The sequence below is a fragment of the Scyliorhinus canicula genome, chromosome 7 (assembly GCF_902713615.1).
Source record: "Scyliorhinus canicula chromosome 7, sScyCan1.1, whole genome shotgun sequence".
NCBI lineage: Eukaryota > Metazoa > Chordata > Chondrichthyes > Carcharhiniformes > Scyliorhinidae > Scyliorhinus > Scyliorhinus canicula.
Window position 1 is genome coordinate 117,581,056 of NC_052152.1, and position 18,480 is coordinate 117,599,535.

General features: G+C 46.0%; 1 protein-coding gene across 5 annotated transcripts in view; it reads right to left on the reverse strand.

The window, feature by feature from the left end:
* akap11 (A kinase (PRKA) anchor protein 11) overlaps positions 1 to 18,480 on the reverse strand; it is a 114,376-nt gene that overhangs the window by 55,735 nt on the left and 40,161 nt on the right. For all 5 annotated transcript variants that reach the window (XM_038802764.1, XM_038802767.1, XM_038802766.1 and 2 more), the window contains exons 4-5: positions 15,060 to 15,116; positions 4,681 to 4,815 (exon numbers count right to left, since the gene is read on the reverse strand). In XM_038802764.1, coding sequence (XP_038658692.1) covers positions 4,681 to 4,815; positions 15,060 to 15,116 — 192 coding nt within the window. The remainder of the gene's footprint in view (positions 1 to 4,680; positions 4,816 to 15,059; positions 15,117 to 18,480) is intronic.

Sequence of the window (18,480 nt, forward strand, 5' to 3'; positions counted from 1 at the left end):
ACTTTTTATATTGCTAAGAGTTTTATCATTTATGGTACATTTCCCCTCTAAGTTAGACCTACCAAAATGCATTACCTTTGTCCGGATTAAACTCCATTTGCCATTTCTCTGCCCAAGTCTCCAACCTATCTATGTCCTGCTGTATTTTCTGACAATCCTCAACACTATCTGTCACTCCATCAACCTTGATGTCATCTGAGAACTTAATCATTTAGCCAGGAATCTTGCCATTTTCTCCATGACAACAGGAAGAGACGGTGGTGTTGTGGTAATTTTACTTGACTAGTAATCCAGAAGCCCAGGCAAACACTCTGGGGTCGTGGGTTCAAATCCAATCACAACTGCTGGTGGAATCCAAGTTCAATTAATAAATCTGGAATTGAAAGCTTATCTCAATAATGGTGGTCAAAAACCCATTTGATTCACCTATGTCTTTATGGAAGGAAATCTGCTGTCCATACTAGTCTGGCCTACATGTGATCCACAGTAGATCCACAATAACGTGGCTAACTATAACTGTCCTCTAAAATGGCCGAGCAAGACTCTTGTTTGCAAGGCACTTCGGGATGGGCAATAAATATTACCTTGCCAGTGACGGCCACATCCCACGAAAGAATAAAGCAAAAAAAAAATCCACATTCCGGACAAAGATTGCCCACTCTGGTTAGAGTGCATGAAGATTGATGAAGTTCTTGTTAAAAGATAGATTTGTATTAATAGTGTCTTTCACAACCACATGACAGCCCAGAGAACTTTAGTCAATGAAGAGCATTTTGAAGCATAACCACTAGTGTAACATTGGAAACACAACAGGCAATATGCACACAGCAAGCCCCTGCAAACAGCAATGTGATTATGGCCTGATGATCGGTGTTCCTGATGTTGGCCATGGGATAAAAATGGGCAGGACAGGGGAGAAAAATCCCCTGCTCTTCTTCAAAATAGCATCATGGAATATTTTACTTCCACCTTACAGAGAAGACAAAGCCTGAGGTTAACATGTCATCTGAAGGACAGCACAGTGCAGCGTTCCCTCAGCACTGCATAGCAGTGTCAACCTAGACTTTTCTGGCTCAGGACTTGAACCCAAAACATTTCAACTCAGGCTGAAGATGCTGCCAACGGAACGATGACTGGCACTATACACTTCTTTATATGTAAAGAATCCTTCCCTCTCAAGATATGCAAAGCATATTTGATTCTATGTTGCTGTTGAACATCAAATAATCAATTTGAAGTATTTGAATAAAGTTTTGAAGGGCCCAGAATCTTTCAATTCCCAATAAGGTCAATTGAGCATTAATAAATAAGCTAAATGTCAACTTTCCAAGGGCAGTGTGCATTCTAATTATAATGGGCATAACTCTCTGATCTCACCCAAGCCTCAACTCCTTATGGAAGGAGAGGTGAATGGGGACTTTCACAAATGGAGAGGGGGCAAGAGGGTAAAGGTTGTCTTCAAAGTAAAGTTTGAATTGCAATACATTACCACATGGCCGGTACAGAACAAAAATAATGATTGCATATGCAGAACTCTTGCAGGAAGAACCACCAGAACCAAGTTGTATTTTTGAGGCAACTTAATCAGGTTCTTCGTGAAATGGATTCAGAAATAGGATGTAATAAGTAGAACATAAAGAGTAAACTCCTAAAAAATGTACCACTTCATTGCAGCAAGTCTTGACAGTTTCCTGTTGACGGTGCAAGTTAATTGCTTTGTTATCCATGTGCTTACATAAGGCTCCATGGCAGATGGTGTAACTACAAATTTCATCACATTCAAAATCATGAAATGGGAAATAATTGAAGCTAATACCCTGATGCTTAGTGAGCATCCTAATGCACGACTTACGATGAGCTTAATTGGAGTGGTTCTGAAACTGCAATTATTAGGATGCATTTCACTCTGTACCATAAAATAGATATGATGTGGAGATGCCGGCGTTGGACTGGGGTGAGCACAGTAAGAAGTCTTACAACACCAGGTTAAAGTCCAACAGGTTTGTTTCAAACACGAGCTTTCGGAGCACGGCTCCTTCTTCAGGTGAATGGAAAGGCTTGTTCCAGAAATGTTTATATAGACACAGTCAGAGATGCCCCGGAATGCGAGCACCTGCAGGCAATCAAATCATCAAAGATGCAGAGAGAGAGGTAACTCCAGGTTAAAGAGGTGTGAATTGTCCCAAGCCAGTTCAGTCGGTAGGCCTCTGCAAGTCCAGGCTTGTTGGTGGGGGCCGAATGTAATGCGACATGAATCCCAGATCCCGGTTGAGTCCGCATTCATGCGTGCGGAACTTAGCTATAAGTTTTTGCTCAGCAATTTTGCGTTGTCGCGTCTCCTGAAGGCCTCCTTGTAGAATGCTGACCCGGAGATCAGAGGCTGAATGTCCTTGACTGCTGAAGTGTTCCCCAACTGGAAGGGAACAGTCCTGCCTGTTGATAGTCGCACGATGCCCGTTTATGCTAGTCATCAAACCAGCAGACAAAGGAGGGAGTCATCAAACCAGCAGACAAAGGAGGGGCCACCGTCATACTGAACAGAACAGACTACTGCAAAGAAGTATACCGACAACTCGACAACCAGGAACACTACAGGCAGTTACCCGCAGATCCAACCAAGGAACACATCCGCCAACTCAGCAGACTGATCAAGACCTTAGATCCAGACCTTCAGAACACCCTACGTGCTCTCATCCCACGTAATCCCCGCATTGGAGATCTCTACTGCCTCCCGAAAATACACAAGGCCAACACACCAGGCCGTCCTATCGTTTCAGGCAATGGGACCCTGTGTGAGAACCTCTCTGGCCACATCGAGGGCATCTTGAAACCCATCGTACAAGGTACACCCAGCTTCTGTCGCGACACGACGGACTTCCTACAGAAACTCAGCACCCATGGACCAGTTGAACCAGGAACATTCCTCGTCACAATGGATGTCTCGGCACTCTACACCAGCATCCCCCATGACGACGGCATTGCTGCAACAGCCTCAGTCCTCAACACCGACAACTGCCAATCTCCAGACGCAATTCTGCAACTCATCCGTTTCATTCTAGACCACAACGTCTTCACCTTCGACAACAAATTCTTCATCCAGACGCACGGAACAGCCATGGGGACCAAATTTGCACCTCAATATGCCAACATCTTCATGCACAAGTTTGAACAGGACTTCCTCACCACACAGGACTTTCAACCGATGCTATACACCAGATACATCGATGACATTTTTTTCCTTTGGACCCACGGCGAGACATCACTGAAACGACTACACGATGACATCAATAAGTTCCATCCCACCATCAAACTCACCATGGACTATTCTCCAAATTCAGTTCCATTCTTGGACACACTCGTCTCCATCAAGGACGGTCACCTCAGCACCTCGCTTTACCGCAAGCCCACAGATAATCTCACGATGCTCCACTTCTCCAGCTTTCACCCGAAACACATTAAAGAAGCCATCCCCTATGGACAAGCCCTCCGTATACACAGGATCTGCTCAGACGAGGAGGAGCGCAACAGACACCTACAGATGCTGAAAGATGCCCTCGTACGAACGGGATATGGCGCTCGTCTCATTGATCGACAGTTCCACCGCGCCACAGCAAAAAACCGCACCGACCTCCTCAGAAGACAAACACGGGACACCACTGACAGAGTACCCTTCGTCGTCCAGTACTTTCCTGGGGCGGAGAAACTACGACATCTTCTTCGCAGCCTCCAACACATCATCAGCGAGGATGGACATCTTGCCAAGGTCATCCCCACACCCCCACTACTGGCCTTCAAACAACCGCGCAACCTCAAACAAACCATTGTTTGCAGCAAATTACCCAGCCTTCAGAACAGCAACCACAACACCACAAAACCCTGCCAGGGTAATCTCTGCAAGACATGCCAGATCATCGACATGGACACCACCATTACACGTGGAAACACCACCCACCAGGTACGCGGCACATACTCGTGCGACTCGACCAATGTAGTCTACCTCATACGCTGCAGGAAAGGATGTCCCGAAGCGTGGTACATTGGCGAGACCATGCAGACACTGCGACAACGAATAAACGGGCATCGTGCGACTATCAACAGGCAGGACTGTTCCCTTCCAGTTGGGGAACACTTCAGCAGTCAAGGACATTCAGCCTCTGATCTCCGGGTCAGCATTCTACAAGGAGGCCTTCAGGAGACGCGACAACGCAAAATTGCTGAGCAAAAACTTATAGCTAAGTTCCGCACGCATGAATGCGGACTCAACCGGGATCTGGGATTCATGTCGCATTACATTCGGCCCCCACCAACAAGCCTGGACTTGCAGAGGCCTACCGACTGAACTGGCTTGGGACAATTCACACCTCTTTAACCTGGAGTTACCTCTCTCTCTGCATCTTTGATGATTTGATTGCCTGCAGGTGCTCGCATTCCGGGGCATCTCTGACTGTCTATATAAACATTTCTGGAACAAGCCTTTCCATTCACCTGAAGAAGGAGCCGTGCTCCGAAAGCTCGTGTTTGAAACAAACCTGTTGGACTTTAACCTGGTGTTGTAAGACTTCTTACTATAAAATAGATAGAGTAGCTTGTGTACTGTCCTAAGACACAGCATTATATTTAACTGTACAGCAGATAAGTGACGTCTCAGTTTCTCCCCATTAGGTGTGGTAGTATTATTACCTGACTATTAGCGTTCTCTTTTGTCCTGGCATGTTTCTTCAAATCTGTTAAAAGTGCAATTTCAGTGTTCTTTAAGTTGTAGAGCTGTAGCGAATTCAGCAAACCAGGAAGCTCTGGGTCTATAGCAGCCAGGCCCTGTGCAAGGAATCAAAGTGTTCATGGTGAGTCACGCCATCTGATATGGGTTTTAAGTAGGTCAGGACAATCAAAATGAAAAGCACACTCTCAAGTATGACAAGCGAGACTGTCCACTTGGCAGATCCTCAATACATCCTTCATGACTTTTACTCACCATGTTAATAGTGCACATACAAACCCTCGAGAGGTATTGTGGACAACTCCACACACCACAATTCTCTCCCCTCCCAGCACCTATATCCGAAAAATATAAGAAACATTGGGTGCAATCGAATGGCCACGCTGAGCCCGAAACGCAGCGCACCATGGCGCAGCAGGGCCGATTAAAGCGGGAGACCCCAATCCTCAGATCTACTCAGCTCGCAACACCTTGCGATCTCGCTAGATGTTGTGATGTGAATTTAGACAAATCTGCATATTAAAGTGAGACAGCATTAGCCCATAGTGCGTTAGGGCTTTTGGGGGGAGGTTTACAGGGCGGCATTTAAAAATGGCATTCCTTTCTCTCGCTACATTGAGGAGTTTCGGGGAGCGGCGCTCTCAGTGCACAGAACAGGGCTATGTGCGGCCTCGGCTGGGCGTTCCCTGCTGAGGCCCCTTATCTAACCGGGGTGCCGTTTTGTAGCGTTGTGTTTCTCAGTGCTGCGAGCGCCAGAAAACACGCAACTAAATGTGCTCACTATGGGACTTTGATCCCATTTCGTTTAATCCCGCCCACTATTTCTTTGGGACCCTGCAGTTTACCATCATAGGTTAATAATGCTCAAAAGCAGAGTATAGGCTAGAGGACTACGGTGGTGTGAGCAGGGCTATAAAGAAAGCGGAACACTAGATCAGAGGCAATAAACATCCCTCTGCATGCTTTGGCTTCTGAATACAGCAGATTTTGCCTCAATAAATCAGAAAACTGGATTCATTTGCCTTAGAAGATCATAATTGAAAAGCATCATCTTCTGGAGAAACCCGATCAGCAGCCCTTGACAATAGGCAATTAACATCCAACGTATTCCTCTCAACATAAGCCCTAAGTGGCCAACACTTGGGTTGAATGAGTTTAATGGCTCCACCGTCCACTGCTGGTATTCTAACTGATTAAGGAAATTATTGTTGCTGAGGCATTGGGTGAGACTCTCCGTCACATCCCAATCACTAAGTGCATTCCAATCACTGAAGTGTATGATTGCAATGCATTTACCGCTCTTTGATGTGGTTAATGTTTGTAAACATTGGAGTTTCAGGAGAGTTACTCATCCATGAAGGATGAATGAATCAAGTTTGCAGCTATTTTGTTGAAGCTGTCAATCACAGCCAGGACTAAAAATGAATGAATGGCTTGCAGCTAATGGATCGGAGGGGTTTAAACACAGGTCACAACTGTTCTTCTTCCAGGAATGGACACAGCTTCCAGGTAAGTGTTACAGCTGTAATTCTTGTTACTGCTCCTGCCTCTAGTTTCCAGACCAGACAAGGGTCTTTTCTGTGAGGGGGGAGGGGGGGGGGGGTTCAGTCTGGGGTCTCTATGGAGGATTCCTTTAGTTAGGGGGTCTCTGGGATGGGGGGAAAGAGTTGGTGCTTCAGATAGGGAGTCTTTATGATGGTCCCTTTGTTAGGGGGTCTCTGTGAGAGTCCCTTTGTTAGGGGGTCTCTGTGGGGGTCCCTTTAGTTAGGGGGTCTCTGTAGGGGGGCTCTCCCCTTTTGGGGATTTCAGGGAGAGTCTGGTCGAGGAGGAATGGGCAGCTGGTGCATTGTGGGGAGTGGGGTGGCCCTCAGGTGGACTTTGGGGGAAATTCCCTTCAGGGGTTACCTCCTTTGCCTACTGAGGATCACCACATCAGGCTCAAGTCTGGTAGTAATCCCCACCCTCGTGATTCATGGAGGGCCGGAGAATAGCATGCCGGGACCGCTAGATGGATGCAAATGGGTCATTAAGACTCACATTTACACATTCCTCTCTCCCCCCCCCCCCCCCCCCCCCCTCACTGATGCATGGGCACAGAGCTATCCCAATTTCTTGATTCTCCGCCACAAAGTGGACCCCGCTACTGGTGGTGGGCGGTAGAGATCCGGTCACTGTCTTCTCCTGGTTTGAACATGTCCTTTTATTACATTCATCAACCAAGATCACCTTCTGCTTCTTGCAGTTAGTAAGAAAGACATTATTTTAACAGCACTTTTAAAACTGAAAGATGGCCCAAGGCATTTTATAGACAATAAAGTACTTTCAAAGTGTACCTACTGGTATAATGCAGGAAATGTCACACTGTGTGGCATGAAGAAGGAATCTGTACACATTTATGACGATGCCATTTCTGACACACAGGGTGGCAGATGTAAAACTATGATTAGGTGTAAAACACCAGTTCTGTAGATGCCGAACACTGAAACCCCCCCTTATCCTAGATAGTGTACTCACTAGGTTCACAGCTTACAGCACAAATGTCAGCTCTGGATGACCTGGTGCAACAGAATAAGCCTGCGAGACAGCATCAAACTCAAATCCATTTCAAATATGAAGGTGCTACCAAGAAGCTGACTGCTTACTCCCATCAGGTTTGTGAATGAAGATAAAATGAAGGGAACACATGGAATTCACAGAGTAATATTCCTTCAGGGACAAGCACACACTCTGGAAATTAGTTTTATAGTTCTGAATAATGGAACAGAAATAATACTTTATCCCGATTAGAAGAATGATCAATAGACCAATCTTTAGTCAACTCCTGTGATGTCAACAGCATCAGACTGGTGGGAAGATTCACATGGTTATGTAGCATCACTATTAAAGGTCCAGTGGGGTACCACTGCTGCCTCACAGCGCCAGGGACAGGGGTTCAATTCTGACCTCTGTGTGGAGTCTGCATGGTTCTCCCCATGTCAGCTTTGACAAAGAGTCATCAGACTCGAAACATTTGCTCTTTTCTCTCCCTACAGATGCTGCCAGACCTGCTGAGATTTTCCAGCATTTTCTCTTTCGTTTCAGATTCCAGCATCCGCAGTAATTTGCTTTTCTCTCCGTGTCTGCGTGGGTTTCCTCTGGGTGTTACGGTTTCCTCCTACAGCCCAAAGATGTGCAGATTAGGTGGATTGGCCATTCTAACTTGGTCCTTGGGTGTCCAAAAATGTGCAGGTTGGGTGGGGTTACAGGAATAAAGAAGGGGAGTGGCCTAGATACGGGCTCTTTCAGAAGGTCGGTGCAGACTTGATGCGCAGAATGACCTCCTTCTGTGCCGTGGAGATTCTATGGAAGGCATCCGCCACAACTTGTGGTGTTCGAGCAAGGGAAGAGGGTGGAATGTGTATTCTGGCATTGAAGAAACCCAAGTCAAATTAATCAATCTTGATTTTGGAACATGCAAAATCAACTTCCATTGCAACATTTGGTAACATTCTTTGCTATTTTAGGCTATAATAGGTTTCTACTTCGGTCAATCAACAATCTCACAAAACCTTGCTTCTAAAAACCGATCCTCTGTCCTGACAGCAGCTGTTATAATTAAATGCAAAAACCTTTCACAACAGACTCACAAATATAGAAGTTCATTTGTTTAATGCATCCACCCAAACACAAGGGCACAGCTTTTCACTGCACTGTCTGAACGTCTCTCATGCTTTAGTGAAGGACGTGTCTACCTCCAATCCACTTTTGCACTAGTCGCACAATTTTGAACAGCTCCCAGTTGACGTTACAGTCCATCTGTTCCTGGGGCAGAAATCTTGGGTATGAGAAAGACATCAGTCATCGGAGGTGGCCACAAGAGCTTGACCTTATAAAATCTATTGCCAGCATTTAATGGCTCAAGGCAGCTGCTGATACCTGGTTATTTCCTGCAACAACGCAAGAGCAAAAAGATTCCAGTTCAAACAACTGGACAAATCTAAAGCTGAAAAGGGAGACATGCTACCAAAGTTTTAGGGGCAGCATGGTGGCACAGTGGTTAGCACTGCTGCCTCACAGCGCCAGGGTCCCAGGTTCGATCCCGGCTCTGGATCACTGTCCGTGTGGAGTTTGCACATTCTCCCTAAAGATGTGCAGGGAAGGTGGATTAGCCACTCTAAATTGCCCCTTAATTGGAAAAAAATTGGGTCTCTAAATTTTTTTATGAAGTGCTACCAAAGTTTTTTGTCCTGCACTCATCAGATCAAACAGAAGAATACGTAATACTGTAAATGTATAGCTTCACAGGCTTTGAGATGTGAGCTTCACAGATTGAGATGTACAAAATTATGAGAGACATAGATTGGAAAAATCTATTCCCCACGGTAGGGGTGTCAGGGTCTGGGTGGCATGGGTTTAAACTGAGGAGTAGGTGGTTAGAGGGGGACCTGAGGAAACACTTTTTCACTCAGAGGGTGGTGAAAATATCGAATGCACTGCCTGATAGGGTTGTGGAGGCAGGTACTCTCACAACATTTATGAAGCATCTGGATGAGCACTTAAATCGCCGAGGCATAGTGGGCTACGGACCATGTGCTGGTAAGTGAAATTAGGATAGATTGGTGTTGGTATTTGACGGTTGGCATAAACATGTTGGGCAGAAGGGCCTGTTTATGTTCTATATGACTCTAGAACTCTTAAGACTAACACAACAGGCTTCAGAACAGGTCTCTCTGTCAACAATATTTCATGTTCTGAACTGCACAAATAACTGATATCTAGAGCTCCAAATATGACAACCACCATGATTAATTTCGGGAGCAGGTAATCTACCAAGATCCAACATTTTAGAATTGAGCACTTGAACTGTACAGCACAGTAATATCCCAGCAGTCAGGGTACACAGGGAATTTTTGAAACTGAACACAAAAAGAAAAAGCTAATATTGTAAATGATCAAGTTGAGATTCTTCCAAGTGAACGGCATAAAATGTCATCAAAGGATCATCTTCATGTTTTGATATCAGGACAGAATCAGAATGCTGGGAAAACACGTCAGATGGTGAGCTCCAAGACAATTCCAATATTGCTGTATCTCTGACATCTACCCACAAGTATGTTCACTCTTGGTATAAATAGGAAGCAGGGTAAAGGTGGAGGGTAGCACTGTTGAACAAGAATGGCATTGGTGTAATGAAAATGGAAAAAAATGAAACCACCATTGACTGTTATAAAAACCCATCTGGTTCACTCATGCCCTTTGGGATCCACCATCCACCTGGTCTGGCACAGATGTTTCTTCAGATCCACAGCAATGTGGTTGACCCTTAATCGACCTCTGAAATGCATGAACAAGTCACTCAACTCAAGGACAATTAGGGATCGGCAATAAATGCTGGCCTTGCCAGCAATGCAACTGAAAAAATATTTTTTTAAAGTGGCATTTCAGTGGTTATTTAATTTGCCCTCTCAAAGTTGCCCATCTGCTCGGCATGACTGGTGTTTTGTTTTCAATTCTAATCTGTTATCTTTTGCTTGCTGCACGCCACTGATCCATCAAAGGATGTTCCACTGGTCATTTTTATTTACAACCATCGCCCTTCTTCATTCCCAGTCAAGGATTTAGCCTGCAAGCAACCGGGAATTTTGCTACCAGGAACAATGTATAATGAAAATAAACAAAAGCAAAATGCTCGGATATTTAAATTTGAAATAAAAACAGAGATCTGAAATAGTCAGCAGATCAGGCAGCATCGGCGGAGAGAGAGAGAGAAACAGACTGAACGCTTCAGGTCGAGAACGTTCAATCGGAACTGGAATATGTTACATAACATAGAACATTACAGCGCAGTACAGGCCCTTCAGCCCTCGACGTTGCGCCGACCTGTGAAACCACTCAAAAGCCCATCTACACTATTCCCTTATCATCCAGATGTTTATCCAATGACCATTTAAATGCCCTTAATGTTGGCGAGTCCACTACTGTTGCAGGCAGGGCATTCCACGCCCTTACTACTCTCTGAATAAAGAACCTACCTCTGACATCTGTCCTATATCTATCTCCCCTCAATTTAAAGCTATGTCCCCTCATGCTAGCCATCACCATCCGAGGTAAAAGGCTCTCACTGTCCACTCTATCTAATCCTCCGATCATCTTGTATGCCTCAATTAAGTCACCTCTTAACCTTCTTCTCTCTAACAAAAACAGCCTCAAGTCCCTCAGCCTTTCCTCCTAAGATCTTCCCTCCATAACAGGCAACATCCTGGTAAATCTCCTCTGCACCCTTTCCAATGCTTCCATGTTCTTCCTATAATGCGGCGACCAGCACGCAATACTAAAATGCGGCCGCACCAGAGTTTTGTACAGCTGCAACATGACCTCATGGTTCCGAAACGCAATACCTCTACCAATAAATGCTAACACACCGTACGCCTTAACAACCCTATCAACCTGGCTGGCTACTTTCAGGGATCTATGTACATGGACACCGAGATCTCTCTGCTCATCCACACTACCAAGAATCTTACCATTAGCCCAGTACTCTGTCTTCCTGTTACTCCTTCCAAAATGAATCACCTCACACTTTTCTACATTAAACTCCATTTGCCACCCCTCAGCCCAGCTCTGCAGCTTATCTATGTCCCTCTGTAACCTCCTTCCGCACTGTCCACAACTCCACCAACTTTAGTGTCATCTGCAAATTTACTCACCCATCCTTCTACGCCCTCCTCCAGGTCATTTATAAAAATGACAAACAGCAATAGCCCCAAAACAGATCCTCGTGGCACACCACTAGTAACTGAACTCCAGGCTGAACATTTCCCATCAACCACCACTTCTTACAGCGAGCCAATTTCTGATCCAAACTGCTAAATCACTCTGAATCCCATGCCTCTGTATTTTCTGCAATAGTCTACCGTGGGGCACCTTATCAACTGCTTTACTGAAATCCATATACACCACGTCAACTGCTTTACCCTCGTCCACCTGTTTGGTCACCTTCTCAAAGAATTCAATAAGGTTTGTGAGGCATGACCTACCCTTCACAAAACTGTGTTGACTATCCCTAATCAAATTATTCCTTTCCAGATGATTATAAATCCTATCTCTTATAAACCTTTCCAAGACTTTGCCCACAACAGACGTAAGGCTCACTGGTCTATAGTTACCAGGGTTGTCTCTACTCCCCTTCTTGAACAAGGGGACAACATTTGCTACCCTCAAGTCTTCTGGCATTATTCCTGTAAACAATGATGACTTAAAGATCAAAGCCAAAGGCTCAGCAATCTCCTCCCTAGCTTCCCAGAGAATCCTAGGATAAATCCCATCTGGCCCAGGGGACTAATCTATTTTCACACTTTCCAGAATTGCTAACACCTCCTCCTTATGAACCTCAAGCCCTTCTAGTCTAGTAGCCTGTATCTCAGTATTCTCGTCGACAACATTATCTTTTTCCTGCGTGAATACTGATGAAAAATATTCATTTAGTACCTCACCTATCTCCTCAGACTCCACGCACAAACTCCCACTACTGTCCTTGACTGGCCCTACTCTTACCCTAGTCATTCTTTTATTCCTGACATACCTATAGAAAGCTTTAGGATTATCCTTGATCCTACCTGCCAAAGACTTCTCATGTCTCCTCCTGGCTCTTCTTAGCTCTCTCTTTAGGTCCTTCATAGCTAACTCGAGACATCTCGAGCGCCCTAACTGAACCTTCAGGTCTCATCTTTACATAAGCCTCCTTCTTCCTCTTGGCAAGTGATTCAACTACTTTAGTAAACCACAGTTCCCTCGCTCGACCACTTCCTCCTTGCCTGACAGATACATATTTATCAAGGACATGCAGTAGCTGTTCCTTGAACGAGCTCCACATTTTAATTGTGCCCATTCTCTGCAGTTTTCTTCCCGATCCTATGCATCCTAAGTCTTGCCTCATCGCATCATAATTGCCTTTCCCCCAGCTATAACTCTTGTCCTGTAGTTTATACCTATCCCTTTCCATCGCTAAAGTAAACGTAACTGAATTGTGGTCACTATCGCCAAATCTAGCACCTGTCCTGGTTCATTACCCAATACCAAATCCAATCTGGCCTCGCCTCTTGCTGGCCTATCTACATGCTGTGCCAGGAAACCCTCCTGCACACATTGGACAAAAACAGACCCGTCGGAAGTACTCAATCTACAGCGCTTCCAGTCAAATTTGGAAAGTTAAAGTCCCCTGTAACAACTAGCCTGTTACTTTCGCTCCTATCCAGAATAATCTTTGCAATCCTTTCCTCTACATCTCTGGAACGTTTCGGAGGCCTGTAGAAAACTCCCAACAGGGTGACCTCTCCTTTCCTGTTTCTAACCTCAGCGCATACTACCTCAGTAGACGAGTCTTCATCAAACGTCCTTTCTGCCACTGTAATACGGTCCTTGACAAACAATGTCACCCCCCCCCCCCCCCTCCCCCCCCCCTTACCTGAGCTTACTGAAATATCAAAACCCCGGAACCTGCAACAACCATTCCTGTCCCTGCTCTATCCATGCCTCCGAAATGGCCACAACATCGAAGTCCCAGGTATCAACCCATGCTGCAAGTTCACCTACTTTATTCTGGATGCTCCTGGCATTAAAGTAGACACACTTTAAACCACCTTCCTTCCTGCCGGTACACTCCTGCAACTTTGAAACCTTACTCATGACCTCACTACTCTCAACCTCCTGTATACTGGAGCTACAATTCTGGTTCCCAAACCCCTGCTGAATTAGTTTAAACCCTCCCGAAGAGCATTAGCAAATTTCCACCAAATATGGAGATGAACAGCTTTTAAACAAATACAGAGGCAGGAAAAAGGAGATGGACAAGGACAGAACAAAAGGAAAAGTCTCTAACTGGATGAAAGGCAGAAGACAGTAAATGATAAAAGAAATAACGAAAAAGGCAATGTGCCAAATAAAGAAAAAGATATGCCTAGAGGAAGGGGAAATAAGTGTGAGGTGATGCACTTGGACAGGACAAATAAAGCGAGGGAATACATGATAAATGGCAGGACCATGGGAAGCACTGAGGATCAGAGGGACATTGGTGTGCATGTACACCAGTCTCTTAAGGTAGCACAGCAGGTGGATACAATGTTTAAGAAGGCATATGGTATACTTGCCTTTATCAGCTGAGGCATAGAGTTTAAGAGCAGGGAGGTTATGCTGGAACTGTATAAACTGTTGGTTAGGCCACAGCTTGAGTACAGTGCGAAGTTCTGGAATCCACATTTTAGGAGGGATGTAATAGCACTGGAAAGGACGCAGAGGAGATTTACCAGGGTATTGCCTGAGCTGGAGAGTTTTACGAAGAGAGATTGGATAGACTTGGATTGTTTTCCTTGAAGCAAAGTAGACTGAGGGGGTACAAGATTGAAATACTGTATAAAATTATGAGGGTCATAGATAGAGTAGGCAGGAAGAAACCTTTCCCCTTGTGGAGGGATCAATAACCAGGGGGCATAGATTTAAGATAAGGGGCAGGATTAGAGGGGCTGTGAGGCAAAACTTTTTGGAGGGAGTTTAGATGTCGCTGCTTGAAAGGGTGGTGGAGGCAGAGACCCTCATAACATTTAAGAAGTATCAAGACGTGCACTTGCTAACAAGGGATACAAGGCACAAGTGCTGGAAAATGATCTTAAAATACTGAGGTGATTGTTTCTGACCGGCGCAGACATGATGGGCCGGTACACTCTTTTCTGTGCTTTATGACTCTATAACCGTTACAACAGAATAGCAATAATCATGAATTAATAGGGTAGAGGTGTGGGCCTAGTTAGGGTGCTCTTGCCAGAGGGTCGGTGCACTTAATGGGCCTTCTGCACTGTAGGGATTCTATGGACGTTAGAATGTCCAAGAAAACTCCAACGTTAACTTTATTTAAAGTACAGCCAGCAATAATTGTAATTATTCAATGTACCTGGACTGTCTTCTTGTCCATTAAGTAGGCCTTAAGTAGAAATTTGAAATGATTAATTTTCTAATTTTTTCTAATTTTTGCTCGCTTTTCCAAACACAAATCGGTTAGCTCCTTTCTCTCTCTCCACAGATGCTGTCAGACCTGCTGAAATTGTCTAATATTTTCAGTTTCTGTTTCAAATTCCAGCATCTACAGTAATTTGCTTTTACAAATCTACGCCCGGGACAGAATATTCAAACATAGTTCGAGGAGCTCAAATCATGAAATGACAATGACGAACATTGCCTCAATGGAGATGACACTCAACAGAAAACAAAAAACAGCAAAGGGAGTTTTGCTTGTTGACGAGACTGACAACACTACACAATTTTAGTCACAGTGAATAAGTTCTTATTTTCATACACTCTGAAGTTACCATACCTGCTTCTCAACAGAATCGGCATCTTCAGTTAAACTGGTAAACCCCACGAAGATGACCTGCAGAATCACAGAAAGGATTATTCAGGCAATTGTCTCTCAGCATTGAATATCTAAGGAATAATACTTTTGAACTGTTTACTATGGTCAACACAGAAGTGATATAGGAAGGAGAAAAAAAAACATCAAAGCTGTGAGCAGCAGGAGACAGATCACATTGACTGGTTACTTACAAGTATAGCTTCATCCGTGACTCGGTGACCTCCAAGTCAGAAGCTTGTGAGTTTGAGCCTCAGCACCAGAGGCTTGAGCACAAAGTCCAGGCAGTGGGGCGGCACGGCGGCACAGTGGTTAGCACTGCTGCCTCACAGCATCAGGGACCCGGGTTTGATTCCAGCCTTGGGTGACTGAGTGGTGCTTGCACCCTCGCCTGTGTGGATTTCCTCCAGGTGCTCCGGTTTCCTCCCAAAGATGTGCAGGTTAGGCGCATTGGCCATGCTAAATTGTCCCTTAGTATTCAAAAGTTAGCTGGGCTCATGGGGATAGGGCGGGGGCCTGAATAGGGTGGGCTTTCTGAGGGTCGGTGCAGACTCGGTGGGCCGAGTGGCCTCCCACATTGTAGAGATTCTATGATCTAGTGCTGAGAGTGCTGCCAGGTTTGCTGATTGAAATTAAAGCAAAAGATCGCAATGCACTCCAAAAGGAGCAAGCAGATTCTCCCCAGGATCCTGGCTAATACTTGCTCCTCAACCAACACTACTAACCCAGATTATCTTGTCACTTATACCGATGATGTTTATGGGACCTTGCTGTGTGCAAGTTGCCTGTTGTGTTTCTCAACCTCACAATTACTTTAAAAGTAGTTCAATACCTGAAATATCCCAAGGCCACAGCATATAAACACAAGCACATTCTTCCCGAGGGAGATCTCACGGTGCAGTGGGTAGTGTCCTTGCCTCTGAACCAGAAGCTCGGAGTTTGAGTCCTATCTCAGGGCTTGATGCCCAAGGAAGATGTGTCCCTAACCCAGTCAAACAGGTTGAGTATCAACCTGAAAAACCCTTCAAACATGCCGATGGCTGGCGGTAAGAGTGGGAGAGATTCCTGGTTAGCCATGCTTGATGTGGAGCGGCACCCTTCAGGTTATCTGCCTCTGGCAACAGATGAGCGGCCAGCTTCAGGAAAAAAAACTGTCGGAAACAGATGAAATTCTGCCTTGTGCGCCATTAGGAAGTGAAACAACAACAAAATTCTTTCCTCATAACTTCAGGCTAACTGGTTCATACAGAACTGCGAACTTTAGCACCCTCTGCTGGCGGTCCTTCGTCATTGTGAGTCAATGAGATTCAATGTTCCCCTTATTTTATTGACATTCTGCTGGTGACGTCCATTCTTTCCAACTGTGGTTTTGAATAGTGACATCTCAAAGGATTTTAACTTGCTAAGAATTCCCTTGTACAATTAAACATTTTGTATCACATTATTTTGCTTTCATTATTCAATCTTCAACATCAGGGCAGCACGGTAGCATGGTGGTTAGCATAAATGCTTCACAGCTCCAGGGTCCCAGGTTCGATTCCCGGCTGGGTCACTGTCTGTGCGGAGTCTGCATGTCCTCCCCGTGTGTGCATGGGTTTCCTCCGGGTGCTCCGGTTTCCTCCCACAGTTCAAAGATGTGCGGGTTAGGTGGATTGGCCATGCTAAATTGCCCTTAGTGTCAAAGTAAGGTTAATTGGGGGGGTTACTGGTATAGGGTAGATACGTTGGGCTTGAGTGGGGTGGTCATTGCTCGGCACAACATCGAGGGCCGAAGGGCCTGTTCTGTGCTGTACTGTTCTATGTTCTATCGCTTCCTGCCTAATAAATCAGAAGCAGTGTTAAATCCAATCAAGAGTCTTCACTTTTTGAAATTCAATCACTTAAGCTGCAAACAAAGCCCATGTGAGTTCAGGGGTCAGAACACTTCAGGAACTAGGATTGACAATGGGCAGGGTCAAGTGACTTTACAAGCCCTGTATTATTCGATTGAATCTGTTCCGTACCACAGCTAAGGACAATATATCTTTCTGGAGGGTCAGTGTCCAGAAGTGGGCAGGTTAACAAGTCCATCCAGAACTACCTGGAAACAAATGATACGGGGGAGGTCTCCGCAGCGATGGTTTGGGAAGCATTGAAGGCAGTGGTCAGAGGGGAATTAATCTCGATACGGGCCCACAGAGAAAAGGTGGAATGGGCCGAGAGGGATAGGTTAGTGGAGGAGATACTCCAGGTGGACAGGAGATACTTGGGAGGCCCCGGAGGCGGGGCAACTGATGGAGCGGCAGAGGTTACAGGTGGAGTGTGGGCTGTTGACTACAGGGAAAGCGGTGGAACGGTTCAGGAAGGCAAGGGGGGCGATTTATGAGTATGGGGAAAAGGCAACCAGAATGTTGGCGCACCAAGTCAGGAAAAGGGAGGCGGCCACGGAGATAGGTAAAGTAAAGAGTAGGGGCGGGAATACTGTCCTGGACCCAGCGGGGGTGAAAGAGGTGTTGAAGGACTTCTACAGTAAATTATATGAGTCGGAACCCCCGACTGGGGTGGAGGGGATGAGGCAAATTTTGGATCAGTTAAGATTTTCGAGGGTAGATGAGGATCTGGTGGAAGGGCTAGGGGCCTCAATTGAGATTGAGGAAATAATCAAGGGGCTGGAGGGCATGCAGTCGGGCAAGGCCCCAGGGCCTGACGGCTACCCGGTGGAATTCTATAAGAAGTTTTACGAGATATTGAGCCCACTGCTGGTGAGGACATTTAATAAAGCAAGAGATGGAGACTTCTGGTTGCGGCGATGCGGAGCTAAGCCACATGTTTGCCAGCTCCCGCTATTTTCGGACTTTTGGGCCCTTTTTAGGGCCCGTAACGGCGCTGGACGGACTTTCCCCGGTTTGGGAAGACATCAGCAACGTTTTTCTGCTGGTGGATGGACTGGACCAGGAGCGGGGCGGTTAAAAAAATCGGCTCTGGAGTAGAGAAAGGTGTGAGGGAGGAAGAACCAAGATGGTGGCAGGAGGGGAACCGGCAGCAGTGGGTGCAGGAGCAGCAGGAGCTGCTCCATCGCTGTTTCAGGGAGCTGAAAGCTGAGCTGCTGGAACCGCTAAAGGCCTCACTTGACAAGCTCATGGCGACCTAGACGGCCCAGGGGGCAGAGATCCGCGAGGTCCGGCAAAAGGCCACGGAGAATGAGAACGAAATCCTAGGCCTGGCGGTGAAGGTGGAGGCGCACCACAAGAAATGGCAGGCGAGGCTGGAGGAAATGGAGAACCACTCGCGGCGGAAGAATTTGCGGATCCTGGGCCTCCCGGAGGGGCTGGAGGGATCGGACTTGGGGGTCTACATGGTCACGATGCTGAACTCGCTAATGGGAGCGGGGTCCTTCCAAGGGACA